At 32.2% G+C, this 24495-nt stretch overlaps 3 protein-coding genes across 3 annotated transcripts; 1 reads left to right on the plus strand and 2 right to left on the minus strand.

The window, feature by feature from the left end:
- Window positions 1-376: 376 nt before the first annotated feature.
- On the minus strand, window positions 377-7676 carry DCTN2-p50 (dynactin subunit 2). Its single transcript, XM_088262484.1, has 8 exons — window positions 7541-7676; window positions 7211-7413; window positions 6279-6414; window positions 4461-4567; window positions 3885-4013; window positions 2678-2906; window positions 2061-2157; window positions 377-1506 (listed from the first exon to the last, which is right to left on the minus strand). Exons 1-8 carry the CDS (start codon window positions 7574-7576, stop codon window positions 1325-1327), a joined length of 1119 nt encoding a protein of 372 aa, XP_088118610.1. The 5' UTR covers window positions 7577-7676; the 3' UTR covers window positions 377-1324.
- Window positions 7677-7880: 204 nt separating this feature from the next.
- On the plus strand, window positions 7881-9872 carry LOC148308011 (B-cell receptor-associated protein 31). The gene has a single exon (XM_088262485.1). The coding sequence runs from the start codon at window positions 7925-7927 to the stop codon at window positions 8612-8614; it is 690 nt and encodes a 229-aa protein (XP_088118611.1). The 5' UTR covers window positions 7881-7924; the 3' UTR covers window positions 8615-9872.
- A 163-nt stretch (window positions 9873-10035) lies between these two features.
- LOC148308012 (venom carboxylesterase-6-like) lies at window positions 10036-22507 on the minus strand. Its single transcript, XM_088262482.1, has 10 exons — window positions 22193-22507; window positions 18238-18346; window positions 17395-17580; window positions 16624-16809; window positions 14387-14577; window positions 13875-14043; window positions 13426-13610; window positions 12750-12900; window positions 12105-12231; window positions 10036-11255 (listed from the first exon to the last, which is right to left on the minus strand). Exons 1-10 carry the CDS (start codon window positions 22397-22399, stop codon window positions 11057-11059), a joined length of 1710 nt encoding a protein of 569 aa, XP_088118608.1. The 5' UTR covers window positions 22400-22507; the 3' UTR covers window positions 10036-11056.
- Between the last annotated feature and the right edge of the window lie 1988 nt (window positions 22508-24495).

A 24495-nucleotide genomic window follows, 5' to 3' on the forward strand; every position in this document is an offset into this window, starting at 1 on the left:
GTATTATAAATATCTTATTTGCTTTGAATAATTAAATAAATTTTGTTGTATGGCCCCGTAGGAGATCTCATTTCTAAAATCTGGCCCGGCTACTGAAAATGTTGGCCATCCATGATCTATACCTTCCTGACACAGTTTCATATACAATAAATTACCATTTAAGCCATCCAAATACGACCTGGCATTTGGCTGGTTTAAATGATCATTTTATATACTTGTGTAACAATCACCATTTGCCGGGTCGTAAGTCCTGGAATGCTCAGACTTCCATCTTCTTTCTTATAAAAATGATAGATGCTTCGTCTCAATTGAGACATATATAATACACAAAAAGGTCAGGTTTAAATAGTATTTATTATTTATTAAAACAAAAGTGCAGTTAGTAATAAATTTATTTTTTATATCAAATACACAATTGCTTAGTATAATACATTTTATAAATAGCTACATCATATATAAAAATCATAAGCGTTTTGCCTATGTTTATTTTTTCAGATCACTCTTTAATTTTTAAATTATCGCCGTAGTTAAAAAAAATTGTAATCACTTTTATTCCCAGTAGCATGTGAAATATGTTGGTTTTTATATAAATTTTTTATACATCTTATCCATGTTTATGTGTATATGTGTGAAAAACTAACCATACAAAAAGGAATTAGTAAAATTATGTCACCTGCATACATTTCAGTACCGAAGGATGTTTATAATGCGGTACTAACACTTTTCACTATGATTTTGAAATAAAAATAAAAAATTAAGAGAACATGTACCATTTTACAGCTTTATTTAAAATAGTCCGCTGCTTTGGGCAGACAAAAAAGTTGCAAAAAAAAAAATTTAATTAAATTTAAAAAAATCTTCTTTTTTATTTGCATTTTCTATAGTGAGAATGCACATTTAACTATCTTTAAATTGGTTGTTTTTAATATTTTTAGAAATTTTAATAAATAAAAAAAAAACAAATTTCATAACTTTAAATATAAAAGCAAGCCACCCTATCAGGCACGTTTCCTCCCATTAGGAAAAATTGCAGAAAAAAAAATTTAATTATATTTTTTTTAAATCTTCTTTTAATTTGCATTTTCTGTAGTGAGCATGCACATTTAATTATCATTAAATTGGTTGTTTTTAATATTTTTAGAAATTTTAATAAATAAAAATAAAAAAAATTCATAACTTTAAATATAAAAGCAAGCCATCCTATTCCTCCTATTAGGAGTCCTAACGGGTACGCTAGTAAAGCATTATAATCTTAAGTTCCTATCTAAAAAAGAAGTATATGTGTATAAATTAATATTGTGTTAATATTAGCTGGGTTGGAATGTTATTTCTTCGATAAAGCAGAGATTCTCTCGTCTAGTTTCTTGATTTCCTTTTGAATATGTTCGAGATTATTAGCAAACACTTCTTGAACTCCTTTCAGCATCGCCTTGTTGTTCTGAACACCGGCAGTTATGGTGTTCTGCAAAGCCTCTAATTCATTTATAGACTTGCTGAATTCACTCGCTGTAAACAATGAAAAAGAATTATATTATCACAAAGATACAAAATATCGAATTAATATGTATTAAGAATTATATTATCACACGCACACACTGAAAAACGTTTGTGTATTGGTGATTTTATCCTCAATTGATTTATTTCCATTGCTGCAAATGAATAACTTTATATTATAATACTTTTATGTAATACATAATTGTATTACGGAGGAATACAAAAATTCTGAGCCCGTATCTATTAAATTTTATATTGATATTCTCAGTTTAAAAGTCAAGTTGTAGAAAATACATATCTCCGGGACCGGGGAGGTTAAAAAGCAATCAAAATGTTTTCCAGTGTGATATTTTTCTACAAAACGTTGTACCTCACTCAATTTTGCAAATATTTCTTTCATCAATGAACTAGAAATATCTCTTATCATCTTTTACCATCACCATTTTTCACTACTCGTTAGAAAGCCCCCACGATGTTCTTCCCAAGATTTCATTCCACAAAGAAGATATACATAAAAATGAAAAACAGAAAGAAGTGTAACATTTGATTTAAGGTATGAGAGTTACCTTGCTTGTGCAATCCTTCTAGCGCCTGCATCCTTTCCAGGAGTTGAGTATGGGAAATTCCTTCAGTCTTCTTCACCAAATCATACAATTCTGTTATCTAAAAATGCAACAATCAAAGATATTATATTGTTAATAGATGTATAACACAATTTATAAAACTTTAGAGGAATAAAGAAAGAAGGTCATTAAGACAAAGCAACTATAATTTGCTATAAAATCTAATATCCTTGTGACCAAATACGTAAATATCTTATTTGAGAGAAAAATATAAAAAAGGAGTGATTTCCCAACATAAAAGAGTACAAAAACGTATTGTTGACACCCCTCTTGATTATTGACACTACTGATTTCATTGATGAATAACTAACTAACTAACTATCACGCTGCTTCACCGCAGGGGTAGGAAGAGAGAATAGAATGCTACACCACACTGTCATTGCAAACATTTTTCACCTCGACCACATTCATGCATCGCCTCATCTACACTCTGCTCCTTTTTCCAACTACATTCGCCTCATAAATTTATTTTACCATTTTTTCCTAACCCGTTTGTTCCACATGTCCAAACCATCTCAACACATAACCGTCTTCTACTGTACATAAATAGTGGCAAGTACCTTCTGGTCTCTCTGGGGGTCGTACGGCGGCGCGGCGGCGCGCAACGCGTCCATGGCGGGCAGCAGGCGCGCCAGGCGCTGCTCGGCCGCGTCCAGCGCGGCGGGCTGCAGGGCCCCCACGCGGCGCGCCAGCCCCGCACAGGCACGCAGCAGCCCCGCCTCCGCGCCGCCGCCCACGCGCTCCACGCCCCCCGGAGCAGGGCCCAGCGCCGCCTCCAGCTTGTGCAACCTTAACAAATTGGATTCAGAGAGTTACATTATATTTATGTATTAAATGTTAAATCAAACACTGATTTTTTGTTCAAGACACTCGTTTGAAAATGCCATAACTAGGCGAAACAATTGTCACAATTTTTTTTATTTATTGATTTGGCGTTTGATTTGTAGAACTCCATTTTAATTTATGTATTAATTTTAAATCAAACACAGATTTTTTGAGTCTACTAAGTTGTATTTTATTAACAAAAACACATAAAAAATTAATATTGTGACAATTGTTTCGCCTTGTTAGGGCATTATTGAACGATTTGATAGTGTGTTTTTGTTAATAAAATACAACGTAGTAGACTCAAAAAATCAGTGTTTGATTTAACATTTAATACATAAATTAAAATGGAGTTATACAAATTAAACGTGAAATCTACAAACAATTACATTATAAATAATTACATTAACACACATTTTTTACCACTTGAGTATATATTTTATTTTTAACGACTAGTTTCGGAAGGCACAGATGCTTCCATCTAAGGTTTTAAATATAAAGTTTATATTAAACGTTTAAACTTTATATTTAAACCCGTAGATCAACATAAATCGTTGTAGCATAACAGAAAATTACATATTCACTTTTAACCTGCCCGGGAGTGTGGTGTGTTCGAGGTCATCCAAACAAATTTTTCCTCAATGGAGCACATAAACGGCCGGGCCTATGACTTTAAATTTAAGTTTTACTTAGTAAATACCATTATTTCTCAAAATCTATTGTGACATGTGTTTTGGTGCATCCCGCATTATTTTCAAACACCGTATATAAATACCAAATTAAAAATGGATAGATTTTACTAAAATGACTGCCAAATCTTGACTACCAAATCAATAAATAAGATTAATAAGGCAAGTCAAAGTGATCTTAAAACGTTAATTTTTGCATAGAATTCCTACCCAGGGTAGATTTGATTACTAATTAATTAAATTAAATACAAACCTGTGTTCCAACTGCGCTAGCCGAGTAGTTTGTGCGAGATTCACAGATTCCGGCTTCAGTTTAATTATTGAGGAAGCCGTATCCGTTTCTTTCGCAGTTTTTGATTCATTGATGGCATCTAATAGTTTTCTGAAAATGAATTGTCAAATATAAGGTTTTTATTCATAAACAGTGAAGATTTAACACACTAAGGATGAGAAAGGTATTTTTACCCGTTCGGTCGATTGATGCATAAGGAGGGGAAGGGTATTTTTACCTTCTGCGCCAGCCTTATTTCAAAGCCAGAAAAGAAGGAATGGATCTTTATCAGGTGGGAGGAATATCTAATTTAACATACTCAACCTATAAAGGATTGTATTAGACTCGTTTTGTGTTTATAACAGCCGATATAATTAATATTTTCATTCATCATTTTCTTCTGGAAAATTCGCCTTTGAAAAAACATTATTTTCGTAAGTTGGCAATGAATGACGTCACAGAAACGATGGAGTTATTTAATGTTGGTGTCATTGCTAAATTATTGGCGGCTCTATTTGTTGATGTCTATGGTCTCAAAATATAAGATTTCACGCTTACTTAAAATTGTCCACTTGAGGGCCTCCATCGGAGCTTTCGTCAAAGTTGAGTTCATCCAAGATTTGTTTAGTCGACGCTACCTGGGATGCCATCTGCTTCAAACTCTCCTGTTAATAAAACACAAATAATAAACGTTACGCCACTTCACCAGTTTAGTTTGTTTTGAAAGTCAGCCAGGTGGGTTTAAAGACCTATTTTAACCCTTTCGGGTCCCCAAAAAAATATTTAAAAAATCCGGGTAGACAGTAGGCAAAAATTCATTCGTTGTCTACTTCACATACTGTTGCAATAGATACGACTGAAAAAACGTAAGGCTGCATTTTAACTTAACACATTGTGTACGGTGTGCACATATTTGTGCGTTTCAGAAACCTTGTGTGGTGGCGGGGTGCACATTTTTGTGCATTTCGGCTACCTTCAATTTAGTATACAAAAAACACGTCATCAACTTCTAATCTCTTGGCCTTTTTGCTTTTGTTGTGTAGTAGATAGATGTCGTTGTAATATAAAAAATAATACTGATATTTACTGGTTCAAAACATAGCTAATGGTCGTAATCTGTTTTGAAGGAAATGTTACAAATTAACTTTAAACAATGGATACAGACGGTGCGTTTTTTCTTTGTCCTAAAATGAAATAAAATACAAAGATCATTGTCCTTTACTTAAGTCGGCAGTTGGTACTTACAAAGCAATAAACGCGTGTGGGGAAAGCCCATAAATCATTTTTTATTCGCAGATTTTGAGTTTTCGGCGGTTGTTATACTGTGTTGTTATTTTCTAATATTTTATTAGTGTTTTTAACATTTTTTTTACTTTTGTGATTTGTGGACTAACATGATTTTATTTTGAGACGTTAGAGACCATTTAACCGTTTTTGTATTGTTTTCGAGTTCAACCTCAAGTTCAAAATATGAAGTTCACTGACATATTTTATATTTCCGGACAGCTGTCTAATGTCGCCCGCCTCAAGATACAGTTTTATCAAAACATTGCCGTAACTAATGTGTTAACAATACTATTGATGAAAAACGACATTAAACATTGCCGTAACTAATGTGTTAACAATACTATTGATGAAAAACGACATTAAACATTGCCGTAACTAATGTGTTAACAATACTATTGATGAAAAACGACATTAGACATGAGACCTATGATGAAAAAATCAATATCGAATGAGATTCAATATAGGACCAGTAAGGGTGAATAAAATGCCATAACAAGGCGAAACATTTATCACAAATTTCATTTTTGTGTGTTTTTAACAATAAAATTAAATTTTGTAGACTATTAAAATCAGTATTTGATTTTAACATTTAATATTTAAATAAAAATGGAGTCCTACAAATGAAACGCCAAATCTATCAATACACTTAATTGTGGTTTTACAGACTTTTTAAAACCTTAGAAAAAAAAACATAGTCCAAAAATGATCTAGATTTTAACCTTTCCCTTCCGGTGCTAAAATAAAAATGCGCGTTCCCGTGTTGGGTAGTCACTACACAATCAAATATAAGCGATTTTAAATCGTAAAAATAGAGACATTCATAGCTAATCCCCTTAATTAATTACAAATGAAGTAATTTTTTTTAAATAATTTAGATTTATTTGATGAAAACATTAAAAAACTATCTGGCAATGCTCACGGAACAAGCATAGGTCCAGTTGAAAGCCCAAGAGCTACTGCCGATGCCGCTAGCCGCTAGCCGGAGGAAAAAAACACGACTGAGAATATTTAGCTTTGAGCTTCTAGCACTTGCGCAGTGCAAGTATGCAAGAGTGAGAAAAAATTGGAAATTCGTGACAATATACAGACCTTGTCATCTTCAGGTCCCTTCTCCTGCAGGATGACCAGCTGCTCCAGGAGCTCCGTAGTCTCACAGCGAAGACGCTGGTAGCGCTCTTGAGGAGTCTCCACTTCTCCCTGGGCAGCCAGCTCCCACTCACCGCACCTAAACATGACAGAACACTATATCAATGCCAATATTCCAAAATAATTCAATTTTTCTTCTTTTTTATGGCTTTTCACCCTTCTATAGTGTCTAGCCGTGTCGGGTTATTTTTTATTTTACATTTTTACATTCGAATTTAAAATATTAGTATTCCTTAGTGGGGTTAGCTTGATTCATAATGTTAGTTTGATAAGCGAGTTATTTTACATTTATCATAGACCTTTACAAAATTATATAATTAATTTTAAGAAATTTACAAATTATTTCATATAAAAGTTTGTTAGGGGAGGTTAAGGCAATAACACAACTCTTTTCCTTTGGAAAAAGCAACCTACTTTTTTTTATTGACATATTTTTTTAAATTTCAAATCTTTATTTTTAAAGCTACTTTGCATTTTTGGTATTGATAAGTACATTCTATAAATGTATCAAATGATCAAGTGTTAATACAAGAAATATAATCAAATTAACAAAATCACTTCTCAAAAGCACCTCGTTGTCAATATTGGCTATATTCAATTTTAACTTCTTTCGTCAAATTCTATAAGGATCTTCTTTTAGACATTTGTCTAATTTTAATTATATTATGAGTAATATCACTAAAATTAGACAAATAAGTGAATAACAAAAACTTGCTGAAGTTTCTTGCTGAAGAGCAACGGAAATCATAGAGAATGAAAAGAATTCATACAGTTACCAAATTAGTTAGTAAAATCACTAAAAATTATATGTTATTTCAGTTTTATGATTTTTGCTAATTATTGCGATTTATAAAAAAAGTTTAAGAATATATTACTTGTATCCTGTTCGTATTTTCCGGCTGATTCTGTCAGAGAAGTCCACACTTCCTTGGACCGTCTTTCCTTTGAACTTCTTGAAAGAATCACTAACGGAAATGTTCATCTTTTCGATGCATTCATTCTCCTCATCCGAATTATCATCAGTTTGATCCGCTTCTGGAAGATCGCCAGATTCGTAAACATCGGGTTGATCGTAAGCCTGAAAAATGTTAATAACATTTTATCTATTTCGGCTGACACGTCTGTGTTGGGTTGGGTAGACGATAACATTAAAATAAAGATAATGACAATAATGAATAAATCAGAAATGCAGATAATTAACTTACGATTCCAGGAAGGTTTTCATATTTGGGATCAGCCATATTAATACGCTAATTTATATAAATATTTTTAATAAAAATTACAGGTTAGCACAACTGAGCGGCTGACAGATTGAGATTTTGACAGAAAAACCATAGATATAAAATCTACATAGCCAAGTAGTTACTCACCGTCGATATTAAAGGTAGGTACTAGCCTATCTATTTTTTTCGTGTCGATCAGCTGCGCTTTTTCGCCGTTTTCATTTTCTGTTTTCTGACTCATCCTCCGTTTTATAACGATTGTTCGAGATCTAAAGTACACGTCAAACTTACGTTTTATAAGGCGTACCAGATCGGAAATTTTATCAGTTATATTATTTTTACTACGTGTGATAGAGCGCCGTCAAAATGAGTCTTCAATGGACGCTAATCGCTTCGTTTTTGTATTTCGAGATCGCAATCGTCCTGCTTATGGTCTTGCCGGTGGCGAGTCCGAAAAGATGGCAGCGCATCTTCAAGTCGAGGATATTGCAACTCGTAAGTGATCAAGCTTCTGTTTATTTCCTCGTACTGCTCGGCGTTCTGGTTATGTTCCTTCTGGATGCGATCCGCGAGATGCACAAATATTCTTCGGAGCCCGAGTCTAGCCACCATCAACTGGAGATTGAAATGCAAGGGAATATGCGGCTGTTCAGAGCGCAGAGGAACTTTTATATTTCCGGGTTTTCTCTTTTCCTGGCCCTCGTTATTCGGAGGTTGGTTATCCTGATTTCCGCTCAAGCCACATTATTGGCTCAGGCCGAGGCCAACTTCCGTCAGGCTCAGAGCGCTACCGTAGCTGCCAAGTCTCTGTTGGCGCAGCAAGGCGCCGGCGAAGCCGCTCAGAACGAGAACAAAGAATCGCACGAGAGGGAAGTGAGCTCTCTGAGGGCGAAACTGTCCCTCGTGGAGGACGAACTGGCCAAGGAAAAGAAGGATAAGTCCGCCCTGAAATCGCAAGCCGAGAGCTTGAACAAGGAGTACGACAGGCTGTCGGATGATTACAGCAAGCTGCAGAAGAAGCTCACAGTCGGAGAAGGGCTCAAGAAAGATGATTAAAGATACTAAAGATTGGTCAATTCTTATGTGACATATTTTTGTATTGCGCAAGATGTTTTGGTCCGATTTTTTTATTTAGGCATCAAAACATGAACAATTAAGTTATTTGCAAAATATTGCATTCTTTGTTGCCAATATAAAGTTTTTTTGTATGATCGTACTTCTCTTTTACTGTTTTGAAATGTATTAATCCTCACGAGGTTCGGGTAGTTTTAAAATTATTACTAAAAAAAATTTACGATGAAATAAAGTATTAAAATACAGATTTTTCTCTATTATCTTAGTACTCAATTGGTGACTAATATATGACTCAATTTCTTTCTTGCGTTGTGAATATGTTTTTAATGTCCTCAATTATAAATATGATGCAATGTTATATTCATTTGGATATCCAAAGAGTTATAGTTGCAAAATTAAAATTCTCCTTTTAAGAAGTGTCTGAGAAACTTAAAAAAACAATAAATCATTTTGTAAATGAATACTGTAATTAATTGTTTTATTTTGTTTAAAGACAGTTTTAAAACACATTTGCTGCTATTTTTTATTTGTGGCTTATGTTAACACATTCACGGCTATGACTGCTATCAAAATAAGTGTTTATAATTGCTAGTCAAATTCATGTCTTGTATAAGAAATAAAAGATATAGCTGTCAAAGAAACAACAGTATGCAAAAGACAGATATAACTCAAGTTTTATGTAGTGGAAAAATGTATCATCTTACATGAAATATCACTGGGTCGAATATCCCAGTAAGTAAAACACGAAAAGTGTCCGTGAATGTGTTAACTTTAATTTGGCACAAATAACTTATTTTTCGATTTTGCTTCTAACATCCTTGTATGTTTTTCTTCAACATGGCAGTGTATATTTGCTCATCATCTGTTAGTTGAAAGAGTTGAAAGTAGTGAAATAACTTTGTAAATAAAAAACATTTTTCACTTAAATTATAGTACCATAATAAGAATAATACCAGTTTTTTCTCTACCCCAGCTGTTTTTATTCTATCAAATTAACTAGTATTAACTTTAATATAATTTATCAATAATGTTTGTGAATTACTGTTGAGACTATATAATTTATTAAGAGAATGGATTGAAGATTGCTGAAGAAACGACTGACAGTGTGTGTGCCTTTGTTTGAGAATGAAAATATTTTCTTAGTTACATAAAAATGTTATTGAAATTTTGTTAATTTATTGCATTAATTAATTGTTAATTAATGTGTTTTTTTTTACCCATTAAATACTATTTCTTCAAATCTGTCTTTTATTATTAAGTGAGTTTATATTCCCATATTATAATGTTCCCATACATATGATGAAATTTCACATTAGGGTCCCAGGGATGATCAATAAAATTGACAATATAGCTGCTGAGGAAAAAAGACATTATGTAGTATTTTGAAACAATTAAACAACAAATTTATAGAGTAATTAAACATCGTTTTATTTACACAATAATTTAAAATAAACTAATTAAAATCATATGCAACTCAATTTACAGAGCAAGGCAATATATTTGATTAATATTGCTTACCTAATATATACCTAAGTACACAAATAGTAAGAAACGAGTTTTAACATGTATATCTGACATTCATACATTTTGATAAAATAAAAATTGTACATTTTAAATTGAATCATGTGGGCAGTTGCGAGTGGGCCCGAGTCCAAAGTGTATCGTCGAGCCAGCAGATGCGGTACGAGTAAACAAAATTAAATAGTGAAGTTACAATAAATGAGATTCAACATGAGATGCATGATTATATATATTTACATCAATTTTAATGACTATTTCACAGAACATTACTATTAATTTAATGATGGCTCTTTTGAGGTTACCGACAGATTATAGGTGGTTTCCATGGAATAACTATTTTATATACCGGTGCCGTTCTGACATTTTCTAAATTGTAATTTACAGTCAGTATTATAAATTGGAATAAACTAAGAATTTGGTTAGTTTTATAAAAATAATATTTGCAGTATAATAATTGAAGCGAATTGTTTAATTTAATATGAATAAAGGTACAAAGGAAAAACTATATCGGCCCAAACATGTTCTTTCTTTTTACCTTAATCCATACCACAACTGCGTTTAAGTTCATGTTTACAATCACAATTATGGAAACACATGGACATGTACATATCAAAGTTTTGAATAAAATGCAAGTGTATTTTTTTTTTTAATTTTAACATCACTTTGCATTCGGGGCACTGCGGTAAATAGTTAAAAATTGGTGTTTATACAGTATTTATCATTCGCTTAATAATTTTTACTGTAATATATATTTTTTTGAATATCTGTGTTTAATTTTATATATACAATTATTGGAGGATCCATTGAGTAACATCATCTTATCTCGCAATGGGATTTAGTTACGTTAAATAATATTCAGCCTTTAATGATTTGTTGGCGGATGTCGCTTTATGTGCAGTTGATTCAGAGCTCATCTCTCCTGTCGACAGCTTTGGAGTTTTCATTTTCCTTCAGTCCGAGTGAGTTCCAGAAAGTGGTCGGATCATCCTTGTAGTGAACTGAAGTCTTCATACTATACGCTCCCCCTGGCCCTTCTATCAGCAGATAATTTAATTCCTCCGACTTGCTGACAGGGGCCCATTTCATGTTCGCATTGGGTTTACTGAAAACAATATTTGAGGTGAACCTACAGTTAGTTACTTTCAGTAATTTTAAAATTACGTCTTAAAAAATTCTAATGAACTTTTCCCTCTTGTTTCTAATTCTCTTATGCTAACATTATTTTGTTACCCTCATCATGTTTCCTTGTGGTTTTTGACATAAGGGATAGATTGACACTAATTTACTAGAAAATATAACAATTTTGACTGGATGAGGGTAGCTGAAGGTAACTGAGGATAGAAGCATAAACAATTAGAAAAGCTATTTATTTATTATATTCTTATATACATGGTGGGATACAGGGGGTGAGGACTAGCCTAACCCGTGTTTCGTTTAATGTAGTTTTGCAAGGAAAAAATAAATATGCTTAAAATGATTTGTTAAAATTTATCAGTGCCTAAAAATAACTGATTTTATTAATACTTTTTTATAGATATCTTAGCTTACTTATCTGTGTATATTGTAATGTGACAAATATCAATGTATTAGTTAATTGATTAATGGGAGTGTAATCATAGATAACATTTGATTAATGTTATAAATAACATTTCCTTTTTTTGGCTTATCATCATTGAAATATTTTGTGTTAATTTTTTACAGCGTGTTGTTTTGTTAAACATAATTTTTGGATTTCTTCTTGTTTTTTTATGACCATCGTAAATCTTTTTAAAAATGGATTATTTCAAATTGTTATTGCCATATAATACAACCATTCTATATTAAATCTTTTCTATTATTCTTTCATCATCCGTTTGTTCTGCGTGCTTAAAGCTAAGACATCTTTTAATAAATAAAAATAGTATAATGCTAATAAATAAATAAAGTCTACTTAATAATATACTTAACATACCCTTCTTTTGCAAAAGTTGCCCAGATATTTGTCATGAACTTGATCATTTCCTTATCCTCCGGAGTAGTGGTCGGGTCCATGTAGCTGGTCGATACAACGTAACCCGTATCATCCCCGTGACTTACACCTGTTCAGCAAATATTTTCAATTACACCCTTAGTCATTGAATTTCCTGAATTTACCAGTTTTAATTCTCGGTGCTTTTCAGGCCATTAAAAGAGGATAATGATGGAGAAGATAGGAGAGGACATTTTTTAAAATAATTATTATTTTTTTCTTTATTTAAAAGATTGTGATTTTAAAATTGACTATCACTCTTTAAACATAGTATCAACCAGCGATGAGTGATTGAACCCAATGACTGAACTAAGTAATGACTTATCACCAAATCCTGAAGAAGGCGTTACTTAAATCGTAATACAAAATTGATCGGTGCAGAAATTCGGTCACATATTGCTTCTCTCTAGCTACTGATATATTTGACATTAAAGACGTTATTTGAAAAGAAATATAGAATGAGAAAAAGTAATGATTATCATGTACTAAATCTCAATAGGGTAAATGAAAAAGTGACAAATACCCATAAGGCATAATTTATAGTATCTTTAAGGTGAGAAAGCTATAAAATTGATATGAAAGACTCACCAAAGTTCTTTTTGCTGTTACTCAGATAATCACTCAAGCTAGTGGCTCCGCGGTAAGCGAAGTAATAATAATAAATTGGATGTTTTCCAAACTGTGCTTGTAATCTGGCAGTCTTTTCTACATCAATCTTGAACATTCTGTCACTGATAGCCTGAAAAATTATCCAGCATGATAAATAAATGAGAAAGACAACAATGATCTTTTTTTTATATTAAAGAACCTTGTCCCAACAAAATGAATCCCTGAGAAATACGGATGATAATGTTTAAATTTTACTTAGGTTTAATATAATTTAAAGGCTATAAAATTATTAAAACATTAACAAAAAAACACTCCTAGAACATCTATAGATTTCTTCGCAGTTTTTAAAAAAAGTTTTAGTGCAATAAATAATCCGTAATACTGACTTTTAACGCAATTAAAAAAATTAAATGTCTTTTTATTACCGCAACCTGATATTGAAAATCTACTAAAAACCGCTATTAGTTTCATCATGATTACAGTTTTATAAACAACATTAGTTAATCTCATAGTAAAAATAGAATATCAAAATAAAACTCTCCTCTCACAATAACTCACTTTCTACAATCGATCACTTTTTTTACGTCATTGATGACTTTAAAATTTCAATTGAAGTAATTTTTCTTATAAAATAAACTGTTGATTCGGAACTTACATCTACAAATCGACTAAACACTTCTGGGGATAATTTTTTTCCATTAAAGTAATATTCTTTAATTTTTTTCGCTGCTTCAATATGATTCTCTATTGGAAGCGTGTAGTTAAAATCAAAAATGGATGATACCAAATTGTCCCACTCTGATTCCATTTCTTCCAAATATTGGGGTTCCTTCACATAAACTGAAATGAACAAATAAAGCATTGGTAAATAAAAATAGGTAAAATGTAACAGTATTATTCCGCAAGAACAAGGTAGTACATATATTATAACCTATAGTCTAGATACGTGTATATTATATAAACTATATATATATTATAAAGGAAGAACTAAGTAAATATTTCCGGTTTTCATATTCCAATCGCCCAATTGGTGTTTTCCAGATATTGGGTGACCATAATCTGAAAGCTGCAAAAGATATATAAGATAGAAAAAAGTCATCATACGTCCTGCTGGATATAGTCCTTCCTGAGCGGTGACTGATATCAGCCACGGTACATCTTGGGCTAATCCGTTCCGGACAATCTCATAGGGGTGATTAGAAATGAAGTTTTCCTTTCCAGCGAATGGTTCAATAACCGGAGCCACAGGAGAAAATGGAGCATGGTGGTACGGCTGCAAGACATTCATTAAATTTGAAAAATATTTGCTTACTCGCGAGTCTTACAGCATCTCTTCCAAACACCATATACAAGATTTTAAATTCCTGGCACATTGAAATTCAAAAATTTCAAAATGTGTCCTAAATGTGTACTGACATCCAGCTGACATCATGACCGCATGATAATAGCTGTGAACATCTCAAACTGATTATGAGAATTCACACACATATTTTAATAATACACCTCCATAGTTAATCATTGTTATTTATCGGCATATGAGTCGGTCTAAACCGAATATAGGTAATTATCACTAATAAAGATAACATAATAAGAAAACACAAACATTTGATCCTCACCATAAACTGCAGGATGGATTTCACAATGGCCGCCACCGGCCTGTGCCTGAGGCAGTCCACCATGTCCTTGGTGTTCGAGGTGGGGCAACCCAGGGCGCTTCCCACGCCCAGAGCTTTCTGCAGGGGAGCTTCTTGAAGAGTCCAGGGGCAGAAGGCGGTGCCGCTCATCGATATCGCCCTGTGGAACAGTCCTGCGAAATATCAAAACGTGTCAACAAATTTTCAATTCACCAGAAAGGTTTTTATTTCTTATATTATTAGATTATATTCTTAGATTATATTTATTTTTTTTACAAAAATGTTAGTAATATTAGTATATAACCACTCACCGAGATTTTTATGTCTACCGGTTTTGAGACGTACCCGTCTCTTCGTCAGGACAATCACTACCACAGCATGCAAACAATACTACCCTTCACTACCATAGCACTATTTACACACTGAAAACTACACAAAATGTTTAACACATGCGATTTTTGGCCGACCCGAAGACCAACATGCACTAAGGGTTGCAGCACAAATGTGCGTTAAGAGCCGAGGTCAAACATGCACTAGACATGCACATTTATGGTTGAGTTGAATAAGTTTTTAAATAGCAAGGATTTTTTTTTAAAGAGTGTGTTTTTATTATTTACAAAAATATTTCAATTTCTGTGAGCCTAAGCGGCTTATTATTAGAAATAGATATGAAATTGTGGTAGAATGGGTTCGAACCGAGAAACTCTGACTCAAGAGTCCACGGGACCACGGGACCACAACCCAACACTGACACTGGCATTAGAAACATAATCAACCATAGATGGTGCTGAGAACTAGCGTGTTATAGATAGAAGGTGTCAATTGAAACATATATACAAATTCTGAAATTGTCAAATCATGGGTAGAATGGTGAACGTTACACATGTATAAAGTGACCACTCAGATCAGCCTATGACAGGTCTTTACCCCTATACATACAGTGGCTTTCATTTATGTTAAGATATCAATATAAATAACCACTAAATGTACAAACCCAGATTTGTGAACAAAGATTTGGACACACTTAAAATATTGTAAGACATTCCTTTAAAATGGGCTTACTCGTTCATAGAATGAGGTTCGTTCCAACAACATCTATAAATACACAGATTTTCATCTATGTTGAGATATCAATATAAATAACTCCTTAATGGACAAGACTCCTTAATCGAGATTTGTGAACAAAGATTTTGACACACTCAAAATATTGTGAGTGGTTTTCGTTTCTTCTTCAAGTCCTCATCCGCACCTGATGGCGCATAAGGTACCGTATCATATAAACGCAGTTTTATCTTGATCGTTAACACTCACAAGAAAAGGTGATCACCCCTCCGCAGGTCCAGGGTAATATTGAATAAATATTAGAGTGAAAAATCACTTAAATTTATTTGGCCCTACCCTACGAATCGAACCCGGGACCTCTAGTACGTTAGCCAAGCGTGCTGACCATTAATTACACTACAGAGGCAGAATGTTTCTATTTAACCATAAACAGTCAAATTTTGGTGAGAAAATTCATTGGCGCAGGAAATTATCACCAAACAACTCAAAAACAGACTACCCGAATACTGCTCGGGTTAGTCAATAAAAACAAGTACAAAAATATATTTGGCTCGGGCAAATCAATACCACCAAGTTGTAATAGGATTTGCCTGAGCCGCACTCGGACTCATCAATGCAACACAAACTCCTTGCCCGAGTAACGTGAGGGATAAACTGGCAAGTGGTTAATGGGTTTAAATATTGATGTATTTTTATTTATTGATTTGGCTTTTAATTTGTAGAGTTTCATTCTAATTTCTGTTTTAAATGTTAAATCAAACACAGATTTTTTGAGTCTACTGAGTTCTATTTTATTGTTGAAAAAAGCCACATAAAAATCTTTATTGCGACATTCTTCCTTTCCCCGAAAATGAATATAAGTATACGTACCTACATGCCCCATTAATTATTGTTGTCTCCCGTAAATTATTACTGCACATGTTAAAACTATTACTTAAGTACCTAGAATTGTATAGCTATATAAGGACCGTCAGTCCATTTAATCTTCACATTAGTTTGAAAATGCCATAACTAAACGAAATAATTGATTTTTATGTGATTTTTTTTTAACAATAAAATACAACTTAGTAGACTCAAAAATCTGTGTTGGATTTAACATTTAAAACAGAAATTAAAATATTTTTTTACTTTCTCGTTCAGCATCGTTTGGTGGTTACCTTTAGACATGGGTGAGAGCATGTGGTAGTGGACACTGGCGCCTCCAGCCGACATGCCAGTGATGGTGACGCTCTTGGGGTTTCCACCGAAGTGGTGGATGTTGTCCCGGATCCACCTCAGCGCCATGTTCTGATCCTTCATGCCCAGGTTACCCGGCAGGACGCTGTCTTGTGTGCTCATGAAACCTGACATTTTATAACAATTTTTATGTGTCCAAATGAAAAACTTTCATGTTTCCCAAGCAATTACAGTGAAACGCCTATTTTACGTTTTTTAACCAACTGAATAAAAAAAACTTGAATGGAGGAAAAACGTAAATGAGGGTATCGACAAAAAAATATTTTATGAGTTTTTTGCATACAAAAACCTAAATAGAGGGAAAATGTAAACATTTTTTTGTAAAAAAAAAACTTTTACATTTTATTTATTTTTTGTGAAAATCATATAGATGAGATTTTTTGCATACTTAAAACCTAAATGGAGGGGAAAAATAAATTGGGGGTTTAAAAAAACAATTTACATTTCATTTATTTGTAAAAATTGTAATTAATAAAGTAACAAACAATAAATGTAAAACTGCACGTAAACGATGATCGCGAATAATGTCAAAAAAAAAGCGTTACAGATCGAGACAAAAATCGAATGACAGGATGATATTTTCGCCGTAAACTGGGGGGAAAAAAACGTGCGAAAATATATCAAGACTGAAATAATTATAGTACTCAATTGGCGGAAAAATGTTAAACCATAAAGCATAAAATATTTATTACCTAAGATTCCTAGTCTGTAGTTAAAGCTGACATACACTACGTTATTATCCATGAGGAATTGTGGACCGTAAACAGTTCCTGAACCAAAAACGAACGCTCCGCCGTGGATATACACGATCACAGGGAGATTGCCAATGTTGGAAGGTGACGGCGAATATACATTAATGTAAAGGCAGTCTTCGTTTCCTAAAAAAAAAAAAGGATTATTAGCATTATGAGTTGAAATAGAATATGAAACATGAAGTTAAAAAAATCAACCATAGATGTAGCCGCGAACTCACACATAAAATGACTTGTGAATTATATTATGATATTTATGCATATATTATTAGATTGCAAAGCCAGACTAAAAAATATTTTTAAAACAATAACTTTGGGGGTCTCATGGAATCCTTGTTGGAGTGGGGGGTGGGGTTTGCCCTAAGAAACATAGTACCCATTACACTCAACCGAAGTTTCTTTTTGTGTACTACAAATGCACGTGTGGTGTTGTGTGGTAGACTACATTTTTTGTACGATTCCCCATCACTATAATGTTGCCAGATAGATAGGTTTCCCGCGGTATCGAATATATGGCCATTTTTAAGACTGGCGGGAATTTGAAATCAAACGCTGCACGTTTTGATATGAATTTATCTATGAAAATGTAAGGTTATATTGATCCCCAATCGTTAAGACTATCAATCAAAGTGTTTGAAGACTTTTTTTAAAGGGGAATTTTAAAATTAAATTGTGCATGGGATTTGTCAAGTACTAAAGTGGATAAAGCTGGTTCGCTTGTTAAACCAACAAAAGAGAAAAATATCCTTACGTCATACATCAATTAAAAAAAGAAATACATACCCACGATACTGTGTGAAATATCTCCAAAGTTGTCGTCATACTGCACGCAGACATTAGATAATCGTTTCGCTATCCAGACTCCATACCATTTCTTGGCTCGCTGAGGATCCTGTATAAAAAATATCAATCGGATTTTTGGACGAAAATATAATACTTATAACACATGTCGTTAGAATTCTCAAAACCTGTTCAAAACAAAAGAGTTATACGACAAAACATCGATTTTCACCCCCTGTATTCATCCAATCACCATATTTCCTAGCAAATGCCGGTGCTCGGGACTCATGTATTGTACAAAAACCCAAAGTGAACGCATCATAATTCGTAAATAATCAACATAACAATTCATTGTATCTATCTATCTAGTTTCTAGCTGTAATAAAATATTTATGCATACATCCAAATGTCTCTGCTAAATGCTTTCTCAATCCAACACAGATGGCTGTTGTGAACTCATGTGTACTGTGTCATGAGATTGATCGTAAATCTAGGAGTTCCAAAAATTAGAGTAGTGTGGTTGTCAATCGTGGTTAGAATGGTGGATGTCGCACGTGCGTTAAGTGATCACTTAACCAGCCTATGATGGCTCATAAGCCCTGGTTGATAACCAGTCTTTCATATTCTTCTTCGTCTTTGTTGAAATGTTAAAAAAATAGACTTTTTGTTGTTTTGGTAACTGTACGATCATTAACATATTAAATACTATTTATCTACGTTTTCAACTCTTGACCAATATTAGACGGAAAAAAATATGATAAAAACTGACAAAACGATGATTGATATCAGCCGGCAAGCTCGCTAGAGCCTCTAGTGTTTTGGGTTTCCCACCAAATATGTTATTAAGCAAATAGGTTTTTTAAAGACCACCCAGGAATCATAGTACAGTGAAACCTCGAAAGGACCTCTATACAAAAACTTCGGATGTAACGGACAAAAATCCGGGCAAATGTAAAAAAAAGTCCTATAATGTACGTTTTAACTATATTATACGCATTTTCGGGATTTTAGAGAGTTCGTCATAAAAAAAGAGCAAACAAAAATGCAAACAAAATTTGATTCCTTTTTCAAAGCAGGATTGCCGAAAGCAAGTGCGTATCAAACAGCAATGTCACTTCACGACGAGTGTCCGAAGACAATAAATGTTTTTTTTTGTGTGTTTTGTATTGTTTATTTATATCCAAATACAGTGTTCATATTTTTTAAATAACATTTTTTTATGTACTTTAAACTTATTTTTATATAACGGACCTCTGGCGTTAACGGACACCCCCTCCCTCCAAATTAGTCCGTTATATCGAGGGTTTACTGTAACTGCATTATTATTTATTTTGTCGGGGTCACCAGTATAGTAATGATCGAACCGACTTAATTAGTGATTTTCCGAAGGCGTTTGCGAATTGTAGCTTGGCTTGAAATGTGGATCACTGATGTACCTATGGGCAGATATACAAGGTACCTTAGCTAAAACGTATGTACGAGTACGTATTTTATGCAAATAAATTTGTTACTTGCTTTTAAGATTTAAGCATAATCTATTCCTTTTAACCTTATAAAATATCGATTTTTTTCATGGTAAGTACCTACCGATGACCCTGGACCGTGAGGGGGGGATATTTACTAATTATGCATTAATTTTTTTTTCTGTCGACTTTGTATGAATCCAGTACGTCATTTATTTTTGTATATTTATATCCATAGGTGTAACTTGTGCAGATTATGGCAATTAGCGCATATTTGCGCTATAGTAGTTTTTTGCCGACATTAGTGGTTTTTAGCTATGAGAATATTTACGTAACTATCTTTTTATTCCAGCGGTTGAATTGATCACTCTCCGATGTGTCACGCGTCTTCGATACATCAAGATATAAACTACATATCGCTCACTCCTTTCAAGAACGTCATAAATCAAAAATTGTAAATTTTTAGTTGTGCATGTTTTCAGAATGCTCAGAAAATGTACTATATCCCAGCAAAAGACGCATATTTTTAACATATTATTTACCCGCTCCAGGTCAGAAAGTGTTGTTTTTGCATTTTGAAGAAAAGGTATTGTTTAATTATTTTTTTAAATGTACTGAATATTTTTCAAATGGAGAAAAATCTTCAGGTTTTACCTAAAAAGATCTGTTGCACTGTAAAAAGTTCAGTAAGTGGCTTGATATTTATTTTTAATACATTGTATTATATTTTTAAACTTTCAAAACGTTCTCCTGAAAAATCAAGTATTTTGATTTATGACGTTCTTGAAAGGAGTGAGCGATATACACTTTGAATTAATGAATTGCACTGGTAAATTTATATCGCTGACATCTAATTTCATCAACGTAGAACACATACCTAAGAATCTACTGTATAGTTTAAGGACGTTGTAGTGGACCACGTCTAGCACACACAATCTAAACGCAACACCGGATCTAGAGACCTGTCACTAAACTATAAAGGTACGGGAATACACTGGTTTGTAAATAAATAACAAATTATTGTCCCTTCCTCAGTGAACAATAAGCAGTATTGCGTTATTCATTAGCAGTGGGAATAATATATTATACAAAACATCAATACTATTTTTATTTAAAGTGTGCATAAAACGTTATTAAATTATACTAACTAACAAGCAAACTAATCAACACGCTGCTTCCCCGCAGGGGCAGGTAGAGAGATCGCCACACCAATCTGCCTTTGCAAACAATCTTCGGCTCTTCCACATTCAAGCATCTCCTCATACATACCCGCCTATTATTTCAACACCTGACCCGACTACTTTAAAAATTGGCATTTTTATAAAAAAAAATTGGTGTATTAAATTTTAAGTTTTGTCATATTATCAAATAAAAATTTATAAATTAGTAATATTTACGTGACTCTTGAAACGATAAACTATAAGACGTCTCATCAATCATAGCTTTTTTGTTGTAAAAGTCGAAAAAAATATAATCCTATTAATCGAAGATATTTAATTTTAAAACTGCTTGGACATTTTTCTTATGGAACATCGCAGACAAAACAAATAAAATATATGGTACAGTTCAATAATAATAACATATAACATGCACTTCATGTATTGAAGATGAAGAAAGGAGCCTATCAGCTAAAGCTAGACTGGCAGTACACAATGGAGTCCTGGTAGCGTTCCTAATGTATAGAAGTCAAGCATAAAGTTGCCATAAGAACGATAAAAGTAGACTGAATGCTGTTGGAATGCTATCTCTCAGAGGAATGTGCGCAAAACTACTAATGTTCTAATAGTGAAATAAAGAAAGAATTCCAAGCTGAGATAAGCATTATCAATGACATTAAGAAAGGAGTTTTCAGATGGTTTAAACAAGAACGGAAAAACAAATTTGCGTGGCGAATGTAGATGAAAATAGGAGCAGAGAAAGACCGAGGAAAACATAGCACCATCGACTATTTCAAATACTTGTAAATGGTCAGGTTAGAAGTCGGAATAATTGGCGGGTACGTATGAGATGCGTGAATGTGTAAGAGGCGAAGATTGTTTACAAAGACAGAATGTTGTGGCGTTCTATTATCTCTTTCCACTCCTGGAGACAAGCGACCTAATGGTTAGTTAGTAATTTTATATTATTTATTGATTCGGCATTAACTTTGTGGAATGACATGTTAAATATATATTTTTTTAAATTAAACACATGAATATACCACTTTAATAAGTTTTATTTATAAATACGACTAGTTTCGAAAACTTACAGATGTTTTCATCTTCTGGTAAAAATCAAAACGTACGAACACCAAATAAATAAAATATTTTTGGTTCGTTAGTTTTAATTTTTACCAGAAGATGAAAACACCTGTAAGTTTTCAAAACTAGTCGTAGGTATATATAAATAAAATTCATTAAAGAGGTATATTCAAGTGTTTATTTTTTTTTTTAATAATCAAGTTTATATGCACTTTTGTGATTACGAAAATGAATAGAAATTTCATGAAGACTTACTCTGAATCGTCGTTTTCCAACCGGAGACCTCGCATACGGAATGCCTTCAAAAGCTCCATAAGGTTTTAATTCCAATGAATATCTCCATTCCCCTACCAGCTTACCCTGAGGTATTTCCAAAACAATATCTTCTCCTTCGATTTTACCGGAACATACACCGAACAGGACACAAACAAAAAGAGCAAAAACAAAACAGAATTTCATCATCCCTTTGATTATAATCGGAAGGAATATTGTCCTTTTACGGCATTCAAATAATATCGGATAACCGGTCGGTCGCTCAGCCGACGACTGTCTACTGACTGCAGGAAATTCGACAATCTCAACCCGTTATAACTATTTATATGAAATATATGGAAAAGTTTTAATGCACGCATTCAATAAAACAAAATTTTGAACAAAATACGACCCGAGAGCGGATTTTCACAAAATGGTGGCGGGAAACAGTTGAAAATTACCGCGTCCAAAGCAAAACTATTCAAATTTGAATTTCATAAAGAATTCTTTTATTTTTATTTTTGGTTAGGTACCTATTACATAAAAAAGTATCAAATTAGATATTATTAAAAAATACACACATAGAGCTACATATATGTATATATATATATATATATATATATATATATATATATATATACATATATATATATATATATATATATATATATATATATATATATATATATATATATATATATATATATATATATATTTAAATATATATATATATATATATATATATATATATATATATATATATATATATATATATATATATATATATATATATATATATATATATATATATATATATATATATATATATATATATATATATATATATATATATATATATATATATATATATATATATATATATATATATATATATATATATATATATATATATATATATATATATATATATATATATATTATTTCCATTGAGTGATGTGAATTATGGTTGAAGCATGTTAGATATAAAAAACAGGTTTATAATAAAAATTTGAACAAAGTAAATATAAATAAAACAAATAATTAGGAGCTTTTTTAATGCGATTCTCAAATGCGGAAACCATAAGGTCAAACAAAACGTATATTTATTTGGCGTGCTGACCATTATAATACCAAGGCAGACTAAAGTATATATAGCTTACTTTAATTGAACATAAGTGATATTCATTCGTAATTAGTTCATATATATTTTTAAGATAAATGCATATTAATATATTTTACTCCTATATCCAAGGAACAGGACCGCAGGACTTAGCATTTATTTTACTAATGATCAACTTAAAACTACGATGATCTGATTTTGTTCCCTATTGGGTGGGGAAAAGGGTCAACTAGTCTTTTTATGTTGTGAAAAGATAAACATATCGTTTTTTACCAAATTTAATGGTGTACATACATAAGGTTCGAAGTTATATTTATCGACAGTGTTTTGTTTTTATTTTGCGAGATTCACCTTCAACCGACTTGACTTGCAACTGGTTAGAGATCGCTCCATAAATCTAATAACTGAAACTGAAATATATATATATATATATATATATATATATATATATATATATATATATATATATATATATATATATATATATATATATATATTTATATATATATATATATATATATATATATATATATATATATATATATATGTTTATATATATATATATATATATATATATATATATATATATATATATATATATATATATATATATATATATATATATATATATATATATATATATATGTGTGTGTGTGTGTGTGTGTGTATAATATATTTAAATAAGAAAAATATTTGCAAGACAATTTATATCAATATTCGTATTATGTATAGAAAATGATTAAGCAATTTAAATTTCACGTTGATTGGTCATAAATTGTATTATTTTGTTGCCATACAATTCAACACGTGTTCATACAAACGTACCTATTTATACGCATTGTATGCCTTGATGACTGTTAAAACTAATAAATCGTATTGTTTGTCGTGATAATATATGGTTTCCTAGTTTAAAAATTGATTGGATATAAGTAATACATATTTCATTCACGACGGAAATGTCGCTCTTATCTTTGTATCGACTTGTATGGGCACATATCGACCCTTTTACTAATAACATTTTATATAATAGATCAGAATAATTAATAAGCAAATGCATGGTCAAGAAAAAACCCGTGCAGTTTGTATTCTCCTTGTCCAAAGTTTGGAATTTTTCCCCCAGATAATGCGTTTATTTATTTTTATTACATTTACGCCTCCGTAATACAGTGGTGAGACTACCGTGCTG

The sequence above is a fragment of the Brachycentrus maculatus genome, unplaced genomic scaffold, assembly GCF_059751285.1.
Source record: "Brachycentrus maculatus isolate JH-2025_06_01 unplaced genomic scaffold, ASM5975128v1 h1tg000180l, whole genome shotgun sequence".
NCBI classification, from domain to species: domain Eukaryota; kingdom Metazoa; phylum Arthropoda; class Insecta; order Trichoptera; family Brachycentridae; genus Brachycentrus; species Brachycentrus maculatus.